The sequence below is a fragment of the Cyprinodon tularosa genome, unplaced genomic scaffold (assembly GCF_016077235.1).
Source record: "Cyprinodon tularosa strain WSP-4 unplaced genomic scaffold, ASM1607723v1 ctg428, whole genome shotgun sequence".
NCBI lineage: Eukaryota > Metazoa > Chordata > Actinopteri > Cyprinodontiformes > Cyprinodontidae > Cyprinodon > Cyprinodon tularosa.
This window is the reverse complement of record NW_024039150.1, coordinates 1,040,410-1,060,712: the sequence shown is the minus strand read 5'-3', so window position 1 is coordinate 1,060,712 and position 20,303 is coordinate 1,040,410. Positions and strand designations below refer to the sequence as shown.

At 40.1% G+C, this 20,303-nt stretch overlaps 1 protein-coding gene and 1 pseudogene across 1 annotated transcript; one reads left to right on the top strand and one right to left on the bottom strand.

Annotated features, from left to right (window-relative positions):
- The first annotated feature begins 655 nt into the window (after positions 1 to 655).
- On the top strand, positions 656 to 3,457 carry LOC119792675. The gene is made up of 7 exons (XM_038299412.1): positions 656 to 755; positions 1,065 to 1,283; positions 1,374 to 1,559; positions 1,655 to 1,802; positions 1,909 to 2,066; positions 2,167 to 2,311; positions 2,560 to 3,457. The coding sequence occupies exons 1-7, from the start codon at positions 661 to 663 to the stop codon at positions 2,563 to 2,565; spliced, it is 957 nt and encodes a 318-aa protein (XP_038155340.1). The 5' UTR covers positions 656 to 660; the 3' UTR covers positions 2,566 to 3,457.
- A 10,777-nt stretch (positions 3,458 to 14,234) lies between these two features.
- On the bottom strand, positions 14,235 to 15,538 carry LOC119792646 (annotated as a pseudogene).
- Positions 15,539 to 20,303: the final 4,765 nt, after the last annotated feature.

Genomic DNA, 20,303 nt, shown 5'->3' with positions numbered 1-20,303 from the left:
ACAATGGCCTGGGAATGGCTCGTTAGGGAAGTATGTAGCTCTGATGCGAAGAAGCAGTTTTAAATCGTTTCTGAAAAAAATCCTATTTTATAAACTCTTAAAAACAAATCTCAAAGTTTGATTGATCTTAAAAATAAAACACCCTAAAGATAAATACTATTGGTAAGAGATGAGAGTGGCTTCGCTTTTACTAACAGGCCTCAAAATGGCTGCATTGGTTCCTCTTTCAAGATTAAACAATCTTACAATTTACGAGATCTTCCAATCTTTTCAAAATAAATAAATAAAAACTAATCTACATGCTTAAACCGCTCTATAATTAAAGACACGTTTAAGATTAGTTCAATCTCAGGCCTTGTTGCATTAGAAGCTGCAGCTAAGAAGCTATACACAGGTAATAACTGGTTAAATTGCCAAGAACTGTGAAAAACAACAAAGCCTGCATGTTTGGTATCATTTTAAAGCAGATAAGCTAACCAACAAATATATGCCAGGGACAAGATAAATAAATTCTAATAGTTTAATTTATCTTTAAAAATAAAAATCGATAAATAATGTTAAGGTGAAGCCATACCTTGAAAACACTGGTAGTGGCTCCCCCCTTGGTCAACGCCCCTCGGGTAAGACTGGGGGGTTGGGGGGGTCTTCTAGCCTTTATACATGGTCTGCAGCCACTCATTCCTACATTCTTTTTCTCTTTTTTTTCAAGAAGGCAAGACAAGAGGACAACACAAGAACAACATGGAGGCTTCATAGTAAGTAGAAATCTGTTTTGGCTTAAAGTTTACACACTCTGAGATGTTTCTTAGTAGGAAATGCTAGTTTACTTATGCAGAGCTTTGCTCTGGCTTTACTTTTTTTTTTTTAAACATCATAATATGTATCCTACCATGGTTTTGTGTATTGACTAAGTTTAACTGATCTATTCCTCTTGCGGTACATTAGTTTAAAAATGTAAGTGGCAAGAAATAAATACCTTAAGATTGTTAAATCTGTTTCAAGAACCAAACCTCAAAATGGCTGCAAGGAAGACTAAGTTTAGTGGGTGTATTTTCTGTTTTCAGTGCTGCAAACAGGACTTACCTGCTGTGCCCTGTGTGCAAGAAGACCTGGCCAGCACTCTCACAGCACCTGACAAGAACCTGCATGAAGCGCAATCTGCAGGATATCCCAGGTGCTGTGGCAAAGGCTAAGACAGATGCCCATGAAATCCTGGTTTCAGGGCGTGTCTTCACCTTTGACCAGATCCAAAACATCATGAGGACTGCACGTGCATTACACAAGTATGAAAGATAATTTTATCAGAACTTTATAGTCATGTACTCATATGCCAAATACCGGAACCCAGTCTGTATCTTTTTATTTAATTTCAGCATGATTGAAGAGCTGCAGACGCGGCATTTCGTGGTGCGAGGCATCCCGTCCGACTTCTACCACAGTGCTGCCGGGCAGCAACCTGGAGGTTATCTGGCTCAGCAACTTTCAGGTTGGGCTGCAGCTGAGCAGAGTGACAAGTCTGAAGGAGTGGGAAGCAGCAGCAGTGATGAGACTTTTCAAGAGTACGGCTAAAACATCATGCTAGATATTTTTTAGCACAGCAACAAAAGTCAAAGCAAGAAACGCATTCTTCTAAACTCCTTTTTCTGCATTGCAGTGAGCCAAATGCTGGGTGGCAAACCGACAAAAGACAACAGATGCTTGATAGGGGTCTTTACGACAAGCACTCCAGGGATCACAAATTGCTCAGAGACTATGCTAGATATCTCCACAAAAAACGGCAGATTGAGAATTACACACAAGATGTAAGGACTACTCTCTTATTGTGACATTTTCTGAGCTGTGGTTCAGCACATGTAAAAAGCTCACTGTTGAACCAATTCACGTTATTAAATATGCAATTATTTTCAGGTGGCCAATGTAGCAAGATACCTGTACTACATGGACCCCAAGGAACCTTCTCTTCAATTTGTCCTGAACAAAGAGAAGACCCAGCAGTACCTCAGGGACCTGACCCAAGCCGGCCTAATGAAGCAGACGCAGATCAACTATCTGAAAAACCTCAAACGGTTAGTTTCTGTTTATATTTATGCAGGTGTATTTTTGAATCTCTGAGAATGCCATTGTTGTTTGTATATTATTCAAATGCATGTTTATTTCCCCTTTCAGTTTCCTGAAATTCCACACCTATCACACTGACCTGAAGAAGCGCGACCCCAAGCTTCATGGCCACTGTGTGGATTTCATTGAGTTCTTGGGTTTGCAACAGGGGACTTTATCCAAACAAGTGAGCAAGGGAGCTGGTAAGAAAGAGGTAGGTTAAACACATACAAGGAGGTAAAAAAAAAAAGAAATATAAATGCAAAAACCTGATTGGGAATCAGTAAAATTTCTAATCTACAGGCTCCCTTTAACAGCATTTAAAGATTTCGAAAGGAATCATAGTATTTAAAATAACGAAGAAGCTTAAATTTAAAAAAACTGTTTCACAACCTGTTAATTCTTTGCTTTCACCTTCATGAAAGAACGCAATGATTCATTTTCCTTTTTGTTTTTTAACAGGCATAGATCTTTATCTACAGACTCTCAACTTGCTCCAAAGATGTGGCTTTGCTGAAGACTGCAAAGACGGACTTTTTGACGGTCATTTGCAAATGAAACCCAACTCACCCCCCCAGAAATCACCCTTGTAGTCTACTACCTTGTTTTTTGACTTTTTGTTCTCAGGTAAACACACAGTCAGCTACTTTCACCTTGTAACCGATAAAATGTGTATGGTTCAGTGAAAATACAACAAGCGTACGCTCGCCTGACACTCCACACCCGTCTTGACCGACTTCAGCATTGGGTTTTGTACATAGATATTGACAGTCTCATTTACGTGGTTAAACCAGGTGAGACTCCCTTGGAGCTGGGGGATTATCTGAGTGATTTAACGGATTAGCTGGGAGGCAATACGATTCAGAAATTTGCATCAACAAGAACCAAAAAGCTTTGCATATCAGACCAGAAACAGGAAAAAGGTTGTGATGCACGTAAAAGCCATCACTTAAAGTCAGGAATGTAGTGATAGTGTGAAAGACCTGGTGGAAGGTTATTTACAAGGTTCTACAGGGGTCGTTTCAGAAGCTGCACAATGTACCATTAGGCGAGATAAAAAGCTTTCAGCTTAAAAATGCCACATTTCAGAAAAAGTTCCATGTGGTGCATGACAAGAGAAGGCTTTTTCCCGACGTAACAACTCTGCTGTTTGGTTACTAAGTGTTGTGAAAATGTTGGTCTCCTCTGAAACACAGGAGATTGACTTTGACCCAAGATTCAGAACACCCTTTTCATGAATGCTTGTAGGCCCAAGTGGATGTGGAAAATATTTCTTTGTAAAACCTGTTTTGCAGATATGTAACCATGTCATGGATGTTGTACCAGAAAATATTGTGTGGATTTATACTTCTTTTCAAAGTCTGTATGCTGAATTGCAACAAATGAATAAAAAGATTAAATTCATCGAGGGGTTACCTCATTCTTTTGATGATAAAAATCGGTTTCCTCGCGACCAAAATCATTTGGTCATTTTGATCACTGTCATTTTCCAGGCTTAGGAGCATCCAGAAGGGGTCAAGATTTTTACACAATACAGACATCATAGAAAAAGGAGTGTGATGATGTTGACTCAGAACAGAAGTACAGCCAAAACATGCAAAGGCAGAAAAACATCATCAGGCTGCTGGCTGATAAAAGAACAGGGTTAAAATCCAAGCAGTTGGCTCTGAAAAATCAGACGGGTGGCTTTGTTCTCCCCCTGCTCAGAATTGTAGCGCCTTTAATCAGAGAGCGAAATACTGAATGAAATGGGACTGAGTTCTTATGAGACAATGTCAGCAGGAGGAACCCCAAGTCACAGTAACCCCGAAATTCCACATCCTCCGTCACCGCTCCGCTCTGCCCCGCTGCGCTCCAGACCGTCTGAGCAAAGCAAAGCCTACATCATCCGCTGTTCCTCCTGTCTTGCTCCTCTCTGACTTTCTCGGAGTTTGAGGAGAACATGCTCTATATTATTACATTCAAAGCAGCAAAACAGGGTTTCCGCGGATCATTACAAATATAGGCCTTAATTGGTACTAATTAAATATGATTATCATGGCATTTGAAATGCTTTATTTAAAAAAAAAATGTTTATGAAGACAATTTCGTCAGATATATTATATCGCAATTAATTTGTGCATAACTGCATAACTGCTGATCATAAAGCGGTATGTTTGGAAAAGAAGCTCGACGCTGAGAAAAAGCTAGAGAATGGGAAAATGCTAATTTTAACTGGAAAACAAGGAATTCGGGATATGGCTGATGATTTTGTTGTTTTCTCTGTCTGTCTGTCTGTCTGTCTGTCTGTCTGTCTGTCTGTCTGTCTGTCTGTCTGTCTATCTATCTATCTCTCTATATAGATATATATGTACATATATACATAGCAGAGTCATGGAACTCTGCTTACAGCTCCTTCATATTTCATGTACACTAATAACTTGTGTACATGGTACGTGTTGATGGAATTAAAATAATTTCTAAAAGCATTAAAAGAGCATTCATTTAGAGTGACTCATTCCTGTATAAATCCTGTGAAAGCATACTTTAATATGACATATTAAAAAAAAACCCTACCAGCATCCAGCATATGTTCAGTTTCTGCCAATTTATTTTCTTTTTGTTTTAGATTTTTTGTATAAGGGATAACTAGTTAGTACTATGTTTTGTATAAACCATGTTTGTTCTCTGCTTCCAAACTTAGCATCTTTTGATCCATTCAAGCAATAAGAACTGTCTTTTTAAGTTGTGAGAGGCGCTCTTAGAAGTTTTGACTGGATTTGATTAAACTTTTAAGCATCTCAGTGTAAAATATATATTTCGATGGAGATGATAAATCGGCTTCCTGGTTTGTTGAAGTACCAATAGTTTGCATCCAATCATTTAACTAAATGCTCTTAGTTTTTAGGAATATATAAGAATTTTGCTCTAAAGTTTAGTTACCGATCTGTTGATACTATATTTTAATTTGACAAACCGGATCTTCTCGCAGTTCTTTTTCTTTTTTGGCGAGATTGCAATAGCGGATCTTGACCTGGCCGGACTGGAGTGGAGTAAAAAAATCACTCTGATCTGTATTTTGGCGGAGAAGGACGGAGACGAGCGGAGGACTAGCGGTGGATATGGAACAGCTCTCATTGATTAACATGACAGACTCGGCATGACGTACATGAGCTGGGCAGAGCACTGACGGAGTATGTGGAATCTGGGGGTAACACTGAAGCGTGACCCCATGCAGGCTCAACACCAGGGATGGCCCAACCTTTTTTAAACCAAGATCTACTTTTGAAGTTGATGGCATGTTGAGATCTACCAAGCCAAACACAAGGGATGGGCAGTATTTGTTTTTTATTTGCACAGGTGGAGAATAAACAGTAAGTCCAACAAACGGGGAAATTATCAATTGTGTCAAAAAATAGGTTGCAAAAACAGAACTTAACAATCTCATAAGAACTTACGCCATATCACTCACTCACTCACTCACTCACTCACTCACTCACTCACTCACTCACTCACTCACTCACTCACTCACTCACTCACTCACTCACTCACTCACTCACTCACTCACCAAAACTATAGAAAAGAGCAGTCAAGATCTCCAGACAAAGGCTGTGCAGTCAAAAAATCTAAATACACGAATTGATACACACACACAGAGTACAGTAGAGAGAAAACAAAAAACGTTAGAACTGTAAATTTACAGTCATATGTTTATATATATATATATATATATATGTATATATATATATATATATATATATATATATATATATATATATATATATATATATATATATATATATATATATATATATTTTTTTTTTTTTTTTACTACTTTTCAAGGCTGCACTTTAAAAATAGATGAAATTGTCCAGAGAGCTGTTCCAAACTAAATTTCCTTTTTGTTTTACACTTGTGTAAACAAAATGACAAATAAAATCTGTCTAAGATCACTTTAAAGCAGGAAGAAGGAGAAGGGAAGTCCACTATTTCAGAATGATAAACTTCACTGAGCATTGGCATTGGCAGAGAAACTGGCAGATGGATTAAAATTCAACAGGAAAACAGATAAAAATAGGAAAATACTAAGTACAAACTATGTGGATGTGAAGATGTAACATACAGCATGTAGCAGCTCCCCAGCATGTGAATTAAATTTGAGCGGTCTCGACGGGTGATTTTCAATGTTGTTTATTTTCTTTGATGTGGATCATCTCAGTCACCATTGTCACAGTGAAAACTAAACAAATACAAATATTAGAATATAAACATAAACTTACAACACACAAACAACAAAATAAAACGTACCTCGCTGCTTTCACCAGGGAATGCTAAGAATCACAGTGCAAGCACAGCTCTGACGGTTATTGTCGGCATTCATTGATACAGCGTTTTGCCGGCCTTTATAGGGCCTGTCCTCATTGAGCTACGGCAGCCCGTGAGGTACATAACAAAGGAAATTTTACAACATGCGAATACAATAAACAAAACAAAATACAAAACAGTGGTAATCAAAACAGAAAAATAATATCAAACAATCTGCAATCCTATAAACAATTTACAATAAATATATCCTATAAATAGTTAAATATAAATAATTTACAATAAATAGTTACAAGTTTAAATAGTTAAAGGAATAGTACACCCAAAACATGATTAGCCTTCATTTTCTACTCACCCCCATGCTGAACAAAACTCTGGAGTACTTTTTTGATATCTCAAATGCATCTGGAGATCTGGGAGGCTTCTTGCTGTCTGCTGACATTCAAATAATGGAGGTCTATGGCGCCCGAGGCAGAAAGGTCCATAAAAGTCCACAAAAAACGTGTCAATATTCCTCCAACCTGCTCGTCCAATGTATTCCAAGTGTCCTGAGTTGGTAGCGTCCATAATTTACTCGAAACGAAGTCATTTAGAATGTTTTTAGGGCATAAACAGTAGTGTATAGGATTTCCTCTGTGTACAAATCTTTGGTTACCTCACCGATCTAAATGTGGATTAGCTGCCCCAATGATACTCCAACCCAGAGCAGTTTTCTGAGCAAAGGGTTAATTTTCCCCACCAACAACAACTTCCAAGGGAGCCAAGGCAGAAGGACAGTCAAACCCAATTAATAAACCTACTTCACAGTCTTGTAAAGCAGCCATTTTTCCAGCCAGATGTTTAAGGTGAGGTCACTGTAATGCTGTACTTCTACTTGGTATGCAAGATGTATCAACAGGAATGAAGTCACGTGTGTATGCTTGAAAAAGCTCCTAATCTGTAAGTCAGACACAATTTCACTTGAAACAGGTGTATCATCAGAAACCATAGTACTAAGTTTTAACTGTACTGGTTTTGTTTCAACAGTCAAGTTTTTCACAAGATCTTCTAGGACAAAGGAGGAGTCACTCTAAGTATCTAGGAGTGCATAAGTAAGTATTTCCTTCCCAGGATCCTTCACAGAGGACAAAAAAACTGGAACAGTACTCGATGTCGCAGAAATGTTTCGGGTGAGTGCATGACACAAAACACTGCGAGAAACCTGAGGTGTTTCTTCTGAAGAGATGGAACACTGCTGAGCAGCATCCTGAGATCTTACTCTCTCCTGGTGCAAACAAGTAGGATTATGCCGTCTACACTCTCCACAAACATGGCGTGTTTTACAATCTTTCGATAAATGGCCCTTTCTCAAGCATCCAAAACAAAGATGGTTCTGATGTATAAATGACCTTTTGTCTTCCATTGATTTAACTGTAAATTTAGGGCATTTAGCAACACTGTGCGACATGTCTGTACAAATCAAACAAGGCAGTTTAGATTTCATAACATGAACTTTCTTGTTTCTTGAACTCCGTACTGGTACTAAAAGCTTTTACTTTCCTGGAAAGATCATTTGAAGAAGTTCTAGACTTTAACAAAAATGGAGAAGCAATAGGATTACATGCTATGCGTGCTTCCTTTTTTATGAATCTAGAAAAACATTCAAAAGATGGATATTCCCCACATGCATCAAGTACTTCAACAACAACTCTGCTCCATTTACGTACAACCCAGTCTGGTAACTTCTTCAACATCTTATGATTTTCTTCGCAATCATTTAAGATAGACAGTCCTTTAACTTGAGGCATCGCCTCTTCACAACTTTTCAAAAAGTCTGCAAAATCTCTGAGAGATGATGGATCATTTGGTGCAATCTTAGGCCATGACTTAAGTTTATCCCTAAATGCTTTCTGAATTACAAACGAGTTTCCATATCTCTCCTGAAGAACTGCCCATGCACCTTCATATGCATCTTCAGAACTTCTGTAAAAGAAACCTTCTACAGCCTTTCGGGCTTTTCCAGAGAGATAACTTTTCAGATACAACATTTTTTCTCCAGCAGAGATGGCCTTTGAATCAATTAAAGTTATAAATGATATCTTAAAGTCCACAAATTTCAAAGGGTCACCTGAGAATATGGCAGGTATAGGAACAGGGAGGCGACTTAAACTTAACGAGCTCGTTAAGGCTTCAGCCAAGTTTACTGCAGAAATCTCAGAGCAAACTTGAGATGGTAGAATAGTTGCAGCCCTTGCAGTCGACTTTCTTGGGTGTTTTAAAGGTTGTATTGACTTAACTTCAGGCTCAAAATCAAGATTTGCCCTTTCAACACCATCCTCAAGTCTGCTGTAAACATCAACCCGAGCTGCAGCCATTTTAACTTCCATATCAGTCTCCATTACCTTTAACTTGCTCTTTTCCTCATCAAGTTGCTGCAGCACTTCAGCCTCCTTCTGCTTAATTTCTGCCATAATCTGGGACTCATGCCATTTCCACTCACATTCAAGTTTACTGACTTTAGCATGTTGAGCTTCAATCTCCAACATGGATCTAACTTTAACCCTTTTGGCTGCAAGATCAGCTTCTGCAATTACCCGCTCTTGAGAAACTTTGGAACTGGTAGTTGATGAACCATATGCACATGAAGAATTTTCAGTAGAGGCTTCTCCAAAAACAGATTGATATTCATCTCTATTTAAGATTTCTCGCACCCTTTCCTTTTCAACTTCTTGATTAAAATGTTCTTCAACAATACTCCCTTCCAAACGCTTACACACAAGATCATAAATCTCATTTGTTAATAAAGTACAGGCATCTAGTTTCTGCACAATATCTGGAGTATTTAAAGAATTACGTTGAAGACACTCATAATTTTGTTTCACTTTATCAAGACTGTTTTGGACTTGCTGATTTATTTCATTCAGATTCTCCTGAGAGCAGAAACCTTTTAATTTCTTCCTGGCTTCACTGGCAATTTGCTTCCAGGATACATAAGATTTAAGAAATGCCTTTGTCCATTTCGCAGATTCTGCTTCTCTGTACTGCTCTCCCTTTCCAGTTAAAGGAATAGTACACCCAAAACATGATTAGCCTTCATTTTCTACTCACCCCCATGCTGAACAACACTCTGGAGTACTTTTTTGATATCTCAAATGCATCTGGAGATCTGGGAGGCTTCTTGCTGTCTGCTGACATTCAAATAATGGAGGTCTACGGTGCCTGAGACAGAAAGGTCCATAAAAGTCCACAAAAAACGTTTCAATATTCCTCCATACTGCTCGTCCAATGTATTCCAAGTGTCCTGAGTGGGTAGCATCCAGAATTTACTCGAAACGAAGTCATTTAGAATGTTTTTAGAGCATAAACAGTAGTGTATAGGATTTCCTGAAAGCGCGTGCATGCAAGTTCACGACGCTACGGAAACCGCGGCAGACCAAACCGGATGAAAGTGCGCATTCAGCTCGGCAAAGAACTCATGCTCTTCCTCAACACTGAAGTCCTCAGACATTTTTCTTTCGTTGTTTCTTTCTTTGCACAGGTAAACAGCACATTTCTTCTTCTACGCTTGCATTATTGGCAGAGCAGACGCTGAATGCGCACTTTCGTCTGGTTTGGTCTGCCGGCTTCCGTAGACTCGTGAACGCGCTTTCAGGAAATCCTATACACTACTGTTTATGCTCTAAAAACATTCTAAATGACTTTGTTTCGAGTAAATTCTGGATGCTACCCACTCAGGACACTTGGAATACATTGGACGAGCAGTATGGAGGAATATTGACACGTTTTTTGTGGACTTTTATGGACCTTTCTGCCTCGGGCGCCATAGACCTCCATTATTTGAATGTCAGCAGACAGCAAGAAGCCTCCCAGATCTCCAGATGCATTTGAGAAATCAAAAAAGTACTCCAGAGTGTTGTTCAGCATGGGGGGTGAGTAGAAAATGAAGGCTAATCATGTTCTGGGTGTACTATTCCTTTAACTTTCTTGTCCGTGGACCTGAAACCAACTCTTGTCCTTTTGGCTTTACATCAGTGCACACATCTTCAGTAGAAAGTCCTTTTACACTTGGCAGTGACATCTTAACCCTTTACAATGACTTAAACCTTACAGTGAAATTAAACCCATAAAAAGAAATTTATTTATTTATTTATTTTTTTTCTTCCTCTTAATTAGTCCAGTTACCTTTTAAGTAATTCGGCGTAATTTCACAAACGCCAATAACAGTCAAGTGACGTCATCTCCAAGTTGTTTCCGTGTTTGATTAATCAATTTCTCACCAAGCCAGCGATCATCTGTTGGATTCAGTTTCTGAAGCAAACTTGGGTCCACTGCGAAGACAACTCCTCATGGAGGCGTTGACTCTGATGCTGCGTCAAACTTCGGCCGATGTCCGATCCAGACGTCTCGCCGTCAATGGATGTCCAGACGCACAGAAGCCAAGAGTTTTCACTGTAGCAGCTCCCCAGCAATTTGAACGGTCTCGACGGGTGATTTTCAATGTTGTTTATTTTCTTTGATGTGGATCATCTCAGTCACCATTGTCACCGTGAAAACTAAACAAATACAAATATTAGAATATAAACATAAATTTACAACACACAAACAACAAAATAAAACGTACCTCGCTGCTTTCACCAGGGAATGCTAAGAATCACAGTGCAAGCACAGCTCTGACGGTTATTGTCGGCATTCATTGATACAGCGTTTTGCCGGCCTTTATAGGGCCTGTCCTCATTGAGCTACGGCAGCCCGTGAGGTACATAACAAAGGAAATTTTACAACATGCGAATACAATAAACAAAACAAAATACAAAACAGTGGTAATCAAAACAGACAAATATTATCAAACAATCTACAATCCTATAAATAATTTACAATAAATATATCCTATAAATAGTTAAATGTAAATAATTTACAATAAATAGTTACAAGTTTAAATAGTTAAAGAAAGTTAATTTTAATGGTTAACTACCCATTACACAGCAGAATGGGTTGTTGAGTGTTTTTTTAATTTCGGGCAAAAGTTCCTGTGATGTTATGAGCCGGAAAGCTCTTGAACTCCAATACCCAGCATGCAATGGGGCACGTGGCGTTACGGATTGGAGGCTAGTGCGAGAGGGCAGTTCTGAATGTAGCTTGCTACTGAAGGTTCTGTGGAAGTTTGGAAATAAATATACAGAACAAGTTTACACGCCTTGTCTGTTCTATATAGAATCGAAGAACAACACAGTTCCAAAAATCTTTCGAAGAATCTGCCACGACTCAGCCACCTGACGTCGGTGTGCAGATCAGTAGCAGATCAGTGTGGTCTGCACCTGCCTCCTCGAGCTGGGCACGGAATAAACGCCTCTGAAAACTCCCGGCCCGAACAGAGCAAGCGATCTTCATCGCAACGTCCACGACATGCTTCATATTTAAAATACTGCCGCACAGCTGTTGCTGTATGATGCAGCGGTAGCTCCAAAAATCCGGGAAAGTTTCAGACATCTTGAACAGAGCAACGAATCCAGCAGTGCGCCCAACCATAGATGGAGACCCATCAGTTGTGATAGATGTTATCTCATTTTCTCTGGTCCCTGGTAACAACCTAGCAACCGTGGTAAACCATGCCCAGCAATCACCATGCATAAAAAAGGTTCCCTGCATACTTTTTACTTTTCATTTTATTATTATGAAAACAGACGGGTTTTTTTAAACTTTTTTTTTTTGTCATAGCCATAAATAGGTTTACATTGTAAAACTTCTCACGATCGACTGAAACTCCGCCCACGATTGTCTGGTAGACCGCGATCGACTGGTTAGGCACCGCTGCTCTACACCGTCTGCAGCCAGACTGGATGAAAGAGCAAGGGAAGTTCTAAAAGCCCTGCCAAACAGAGATTGCAAAAAAGCAAAATACATATTGAACAAGTTTTTCAAAAGCGGTGAGAGCTAGACAACCAAAGTCAAATTTGTTTGTCGGGATTGTGTGACGGGAGGTTCTCATATACTCGATCTGCTGAAAAATCTTTTGCTTCCGTTTAAGAGGAAGACGCAGACCCAGGATCCTGTCAACATATTCTCATTATGAGTAAGTATGAAATCGTACGAAAAGTTATGCACACTATTTCGTACGTTTTTGGACGTTTTTCCTCAAAAAACCACATCAGTGCGCATGCGCTGGCAGACAGAAAAAAAAAGCAGATCTGCGGACGGACGTAAAAATGGGAAAAACAGTGCAATCAGCACTTATTCATGTCTCTAACTACGTTGCTTGCTGTTTTATATCTTAGGGTTAGGTGTAGGGTCAGGGTTAGGGCTAATTGTAATTTATATTCTATATTTGTGAATGGGGCGTCAGATGCGCATGCGCATTCGACGAAAAAAACGTCCAAAACGTACGAAATTACGGTGCATAACTTTTCGTACGATTTCACACGCACTCATAATGAGAATGGGTTGATCCTGTAAGGTGGATCCCTATCCTGATGGCCTTAAAGGAGCTAAACATCCCAGTATCCTCAGTCAGCAATCCATACGCACGCCAACACCAAAGACGTTTGAAAGAAACAGGTTTTATGGAGAAGAAGAATGGAGATAAGCATCTTGCGAGAAGGAAAAAATAAAGGTCCTTTCCCCAAAATTCCCAGGATTAGAGCTATGAACGTAACGGACAGGACCCAAATACGGACAAACAAAGAAGCAGAAGAGTTAAAAACCCACAATGGCTGAAATTTTCACCCTTTTTTTTGTTTGCTTTACCAAGTCTATGTAATAAAAGTTTGGTAAAAGAATTTTGAATAAAGATACTTTTACTGTTTCAAATTATTCATCTGTACAGTGTTTTTTTCTTTTAGACTAAAAGTTTGTAGCAATCTTTAAACATTTGTAAAGAACACGTTCCGTGACTAAATGAGCAGGAGGCCCCCTTTTTGATATATCGCTGATATTTTTTCACAAAATCAAATACCATAACATCATTTTTATAAACGTCATCCTCGTGGGTAGCCAATATTTCATGCAACGATAGCCCGCACACTTTACGACACAAATGATAAACACAGTGGTGACTGCATAGAGAGACAGAGTATTTTGAAGTTGACAATTATGAGAAAAATATTTTTGAGAATTTGTCTTTCAGAAATGACCCGATGCTTAATGGATAGCAGAGCTGTCAAGTAATGAAGTACAAATACTTCATTACTGTACTTAAGTACACTTTTTAGGTATCTGTTATGCCCAAAAGTGCATGCCTGCCGAGATATGCATCCCCAGTCGCGGGAGCCTGCGTCTCTCTGTTCAACTATTGACGAGAAAAACGGGTTAAAATATGTCCAACGGAGCTTAGATTCTTATATTAATGGTATTAAAACGTTTAAATATACCTCTCGTGGGGAAAAAATTGGTTATTTGACATATTCATTTACAAAAGTAAGGATTTTTATGACAACATTAAATCCAAAGATTTTGACCGAGGTATGGCTGATTTATTTGTTGTAGTCTCTTTTTATTCACACACAATAATAAGTCTTGAGTCTTGAAATGTCAAAGCTTTCTCTTAAAGGCCCTTGAGAGGGAGAACTGCAAAAAGGGGGTGGAGCAGTGTGTCCATCTGCAGCCAGACTGCTGGCATCCTCTTTCTTATCTTTGCCCTTGCTGAGGTCGATTGAGTTCAGGTTCAGAGGAGAACCAGTGGGGCAGGGAGAGGCTAGACTCTGATGCTCTTTGAAAGAGTTGCAAATAACTTCAGAATCTGGTATTTGCTTGGGGGACTCTTGAGCTGCAGACACTACAACCGGTTGAGTGAACCAAGCTGATAAAGATGAGAAGAGAAGTGCTGATGAAGAAGTGAAGGAACACCGAAGATTTAAAGCTGTACCCATGAAAGTCTTCAGAAAGCTCTGAGAAGAACTTCTGCTAGATCTTCAGCTCCTCAAATGGGCGTCCAATGGTCCTTTTGGGATGTTGCTTATTGTGATCCGTCTCTATGTCATCATTCAGGTTACACTGATCCTTGTCATCTTCGTCATTCTCAGTGTCTGTCTCTGCCTCTGGCTCCTCGTCATCGTTTTCATCTGCCACATCATCCACCCCAGGAGGCCGGCTGTATAGCTGAGCCAAAGGCCCACCAGGGGGTACATGAGGCAGCTGAAAGTGGACTGACTTGATAGTATGCAGATGCAAATGATTCTTAGGAAAACAGTTCCTCATGACGAGGCTTGAAGTGTTCACTAGTGGATCCAGTATCCGCACTGCTAGACACTCAATGGAGGAGTTGAAAAAGGATTCTAATGCCGTCAGCCTCTAAGAAAGCCTTTCGGCCCAGTTTGATGTTGGTAATGTTTTTGAGGCAGACCAGCAATCCTTTACGAATCAACACACATCTATGTCGGGTGTCATTGCAATGCAAATACAGGTACAGAGTGAGCAAGACAGACACATGGCCACTGTCCACCAAACGGCAAGCATTAGGTTTAGATTAGAGTAGAGCTCCAAGTGCATCCAGAGCTATCTTGAAGAGGCTGGTGTTCTTCTTACTGTAGGGCCCGACAATCTTGAAAATAAGTTCCATCACACCGCATTTGCCCAAAGAAACAGCATTTACCGAGTTGGTACAGTAAACCCTGAGAACCTGCAGAAAAGGCAGAAGCAGCTTTGTGTTCTGTAGATTCTGTTTTATTACATTGACCGTGATGTTCAGAGCTCCACTCAAATGTGCCTTTGCTCCAAACCTTCTGTCTTTCGGTCCAACCTTGGCCTGTAGTGAGTGAAGCTGCACCATGAGTTCCTCACTGGGAGGAAGCTCATTACTGGCAGAGATCACAATCTGGAATAAAACTCCTGTTCCTCCTTTGGAAACAAACACTCCCACTCTGCTGCCTCTGCCGATTGTCAGCAGCTCACTGAGGTTGTACATGATGTTCAGCGTAGTCTGGACATCCCTGCTGTTCTCCAGAGAAGACAGGATGACCTCCATTCCTCTGGAGCCTTTAGACATCACCTCTTTTCTGCTCTTCTCTTGCGTCTGTATGAGATGAAGGATCTTTGTAGTTACCTGTTTTGCCATTTCTACATTTCTCAGCATGACCTCCACCTTCATCCTCTCCAGTTGGCCGAGGAGCATAAGTACCCTGGCGTTACAGGGAACATTCTTCTCTGTTGCCATTTTGGCCTCGTTCATTTTTCTCCCACATCAAAAGGCCATGTTGTCTGCATTTAAAGGAGCTGTGGTCCAGTGGAAGGTGAGCCGAGTCTGACTCAGAGATAAGGCAGACAGCTACTGTTTGTCTGAAACGCCCTCTTTTTTCCCTTTGGTTCTTGGTCATTAACACAACAGCATGGCAGAGGAAGAAATGGTGCCCCATGTCAAGTCTTCGGTATGGTTGGAATGCAGCGAACGTGGCAGTATTAAGGTACAGGTTTGGAGGCGAAGAGGTAACCAAACTGAACACTTACTGTCTGACCATTGCGTGGACCAAATGGCTGGGCAGGAAACTCAAAGATGGGCCTCTTGAAAGGCTACTAGAGGATATAGCTAAGAGGTACAGGGTAGGCTAAATTGAAGGCTAAATAGTGGGAGTGGATCATACTGTCACTTTCTAGGTATTGACAGTAACAACACATGTTTTGGAAGTGTTTTGTAAAATGTTGTAAAATGTAAAATAAAATTAAAAAGTTACCAGTTTTATGTTGCACTTATTTTCTATAGTATTTTAGAGAGTGTACTTGTTTCAAACACCTGCGTTAGGTGATTTTTATTTTTGTGTAGTGGTACAGAGTGATCCAAATTGGTAACTGCACTTTAAACTGCAAATTTAATGTAAGGTTGCAATAATTTCCCTTGAAAGTTACCTTGAAGGCACACAGGCCCGCTAAAGATGAGGCTTGAGACAATCTCACCAGATTCAATGATTTTATTACAATTATTGGAACAAAAACAATTTAAAACCACTCAGACATTTAAATAACAGTCACAGCTCAACCCCAGGATGGCAGTGTAAATCAGGGTAGTGACCTACAAAAGAACACAGCAAAAAAAACAAACAAAAAGAAAATCGTGCACCAAACCGAAAGGAGTACCACAACCCGGAAAGTCCACCACCAACACCAGGAGCTGGCCGTTTCTGTCAAAATAAAAAAGACATTCAAATCACACATTTCATATTAAAACAGTTCAGTGCACAAAAATCAAGCAGCAGTAGTTTCAATAAAGTCAGTTTGGGGATGAACCCCCACGCTGCAGCAGACACTGCACAAAGATTCACCAGAAGAATCTGTACACGCCAGTCACAGACCGGCCCAAATCAGTCACACTGGACGAGAGACAGGAAGCAGCTTCACGCTGACCAGGACGGCGGGCATGGAGCCGACAGCCAAAGTAACAGGCAGCCGGCGACAGACGCCTACAGGCGGACTGCCGGCCGGAAACAACAGACAGAACAGCCAGCCAAGGACAAACAGCAGCGTCTAATCAAACATGCATGTCAAAAAAATATAGAATCTAGAAGCATGTGAAGAATGAGCTTTTCACTTACCACTGAGCTCTATGTAGTGCCTCTGGCAAGGAGAAGAATCAGGCAGCTTGTATGGGAAACCTGCATATATATATCAGTAAAGCTGAGCTAAGGCTAGGCTAACAGAATAAAAATATAAAATAACTCTTACCACAAGAAGGCTTCATCAGTGCTTAGTTAAAAGCGCATCATTCGAGCGCGCATCCGTATGCAGCTGGCGTGCTGCGCCAACAAACACCAAGGTCTGAACCGGAAGGACAACATGATGACCAGGTGAGGGAGGGCCCTTTATATACAGGTGCTGGTCATAAAATTAGAATATCATGAAAAAGTAGATTGATTTCAGTAATTCCATTTAAAAAGTGAAACTTGTATATTATATTCATACATTACATACAAACTCATATATTTCAGATGTTTATTTTGTTTAATTTTGATGATTACAAATGACAACAAATGAAAATCTCAAATTCATCATATCAGAAAATTAGAATATTACTGAAGACCAATAAAAACAAAGGATTTATAGAAATGTTGGCCAACTGAAAAGTATGAACATGAAAAGTATGAGCATGTACAGCACTCAGTATTTAGTTGGGCCTCCTTTGGCCTGTATTACTGCAGCAATGCGGCGTGGCATGGAGTCGATCAGTCTGTGGCACTGCTCAGGTGTTATGATAGCCCAGGTTGCTCTAATAGTGGCTTTTAGCTCTTCTGAATTGTTGGGTCTGGTGTATTGCATCTTCTTCTTCACAATACCCCATAGATTTTCTATGGGGTTAAGGTCAGGAGAGTTTGCTGGCCAATTAAGAACAGGGATACCATGGTCCTTCAACCAGGTACTGGTAGCTTTGGCACTGTGTGCAGGTGCCAAGTCCTGTTGGAAAATGAAATCTGCATCTCCAAAAAGTTGGTCAGCTGCAGGAAGCATGAAGTGCTCTAAAACTTCCTGGTATGTGGCTGCGTTGACCCTGGACCTCAGAAAACACAATGGACCAACACCAGCAGATGACATGGCACCCCAAACCATCACTGACTGTGGAAACTTTACACTGGACTTCAAGCAACGTGGATGAAGTGCCTCTCTTCTTTTCCTCCAGACTCTGGGACCTTGATTTCCAAAGGAAATGCAAAATTTACTTTCATCAGAGAACATGACTTTGGACCACTCACCAGCAGTCCAGTCCTGTTTCTCTTTAGCCCAGGCAAGACGCTTCTGACGCTGTCTGTGGTTCAAGAGTGGCTTGACACAAGGAATGCGACAGCAGAAACCCATGTCTTTCATACGTCTGTGTGTGGTGGTTCTTGAAGCACTCACTCCAGCTGCAGTCCACTCTTTGTGAATCTCCCCCACATTTTTGAAGGGGTTTTGTTTCACAATCCTCTCCAGGGTGCGGTTATCTCTCTTGCTTGTACACTTTTTTCGACCACATCTTTTCCTTCCCTTCGCCTCTCTATTAATGTGCTTGGACACTGAGCTCTGTGAACAGCCAGCCTCTTTAGCGATGACCTTTTGTGTCTTGCCCTCCTTGTGCAAGGTGTCGATGGTCGTCTTTTGGACAACTGTCAAGTCAGCAGTCTTCCCCATGATTGTGTAGCCTATAGAACTAGACTGAAAGACCATTTAAAGGCTTTTGCAGGTGGTTTGAGTTAATTAGCTGATTAGAGTGTGGCACCAGGGGCCATCAATTTTGAACCTTTTCACAATATTCTAATTTTCTGATATGATGAATTTGAGATTTTCATTTGTTGTCATTTGTAATCATCAAAATTAAACAAAATAAACATCTGAAATATATGAGTTTGTATGTAATGTATGAATATAATATACAAGTTTCACTTTTTAAATGGAATTACTGAAATCAATCTACTTTTTCATGATATTCTAATTTTATGACCAGCACCTGTACAGACAGCGCCACGACCAATTGGATCGGCACATGTGTGGTGCATTCAAAGCCCGCAGGGCATACTGCCACATTCGTATTATAAAATAAATGTTTTACTTTGCAAAGATGTAATTTTCCATTTGGATATTTTACATCATATGCTCCAATACTAATTTTTAGTTTTTTTTGTGAAATATATAAATAAATAAACCCTTTTTGGGCTTTAGCATTGAAATATTTGTTTTAAGCAATTTTCTTATTTTCATCAACGTTGACTACATGTATAGTTCATTCCAGATGTGGAAGTTGTGAAAATCATCAGCATAAATGAATGCTAAACAGAAGATTTATTAGACTTAATAAGGCATTGTTCTCGCTTTTGTCATGATTTCATCTAAAGCTCGGACCCACATGCAGTGAAGCCAAACAGAGAGACACAGAGTAAATGTTTGAACGGGTTTTATTGAAAGGTATTTAGGGTTCGGTGCAGAGTTCCTCCAAACACTGCTCAGCCGGAAAACGGAAAGATGAGGGGAAGACAGGCTGTTAGGTTAAGGCAACTCACGTTTCCTGAGAAGAGGAGATACATAGACACCCGTCTGTGTGTTGGTCTTCCAGGGTTTGTTAGATTCGGTGGAGGGCGGAACAGGGTTTACCCAGAACTCGGACGGAGTGGAATGATGCAGCCGCTGGTTGCAACTCAGTTTTCCTGTGGTACTTGAACGGGTCGTGGTGAAGTTGACTTCCTTACTCAGAGAGTTCTCAGCGTACTCAAAGGGGCTGGATCCAAACCTCCTGTTTGTAATCCGTCGCTCAATGTAAGGCTCAGTTGATCCCACTTGGGAGAAGACGGTCCGAAAAGGTCCAATTTGCAGGAAGGCTTCCTGCCGAAAGGCAAAGAACAAACAAAGTTGAGACTCAGGGAGAAACAAGCGCTCAGTTAATCTCTATGTGATCTCAGCATGGTTAGAGAACAAAAAACAAAAAAATGCAAAACTCAGATTAGACTCAGCATAAGCAAGGAACACTCTGGTGTCGAAGTAGTGGCAACCAGCAGCTTAAGAGTAGTCCGTTGAAGAAGCAACAGCTTGCAGGTGTGTGAGGACGCGAACCGGAGCCAGGCGCCTCCTGGTGGTGGAAGGGAGAAACACAAAAGACAAGACAAACAGACGAACACACAACTGGGATCCTGACAGCTTTAGATCTGGTAAAAAGCATAGTAAGCTGTTAACAAGTGTTTAATTAACTTGTAATGATGGCATAATAAAGTACACTTAGATAAATCAAACAAAAAATATATGTCTTAAAGGCATAACAGTTCACAATAAAAGATTTATCAGCCTTAATAAGACATTGTTATTGCTTTAGATCCAGTACTTGCAAAAAGCACGTTAAATGTAAACAAGTGCATAGTTAACTTATAATAGATGAGCAATAAAGTGTATAATAATCTTAATAAATATTATTATATAAAAAAAACAATTACTAATGGCAAGAAAAAGACATGGTTGGGGTTATTGAGTCAATATAGGTGTTTGTAATG

What these genes read in the sequence shown, in the direction of transcription:
- LOC119792675 (XM_038299412.1), top strand. Translation starts at nt 661, where the DNA reads ATGGTCTGCAGCCACTCATTCCTACATTCTTTTTCTCTTTTTTTTCAA. An exon ending in ACTGCACGTGCATTACACAA is followed by an intron (nt 1,284 to 1,373) that starts GTATGAAAGATA and finishes ATTTAATTTCAG; the next exon opens with CATGATTGAAGAGCTGCAGA. An exon ending in AGTGATGAGACTTTTCAAGA is followed by an intron (nt 1,560 to 1,654) that starts GTACGGCTAAAA and finishes TCTGCATTGCAG; the next exon opens with TGAGCCAAATGCTGGGTGGC.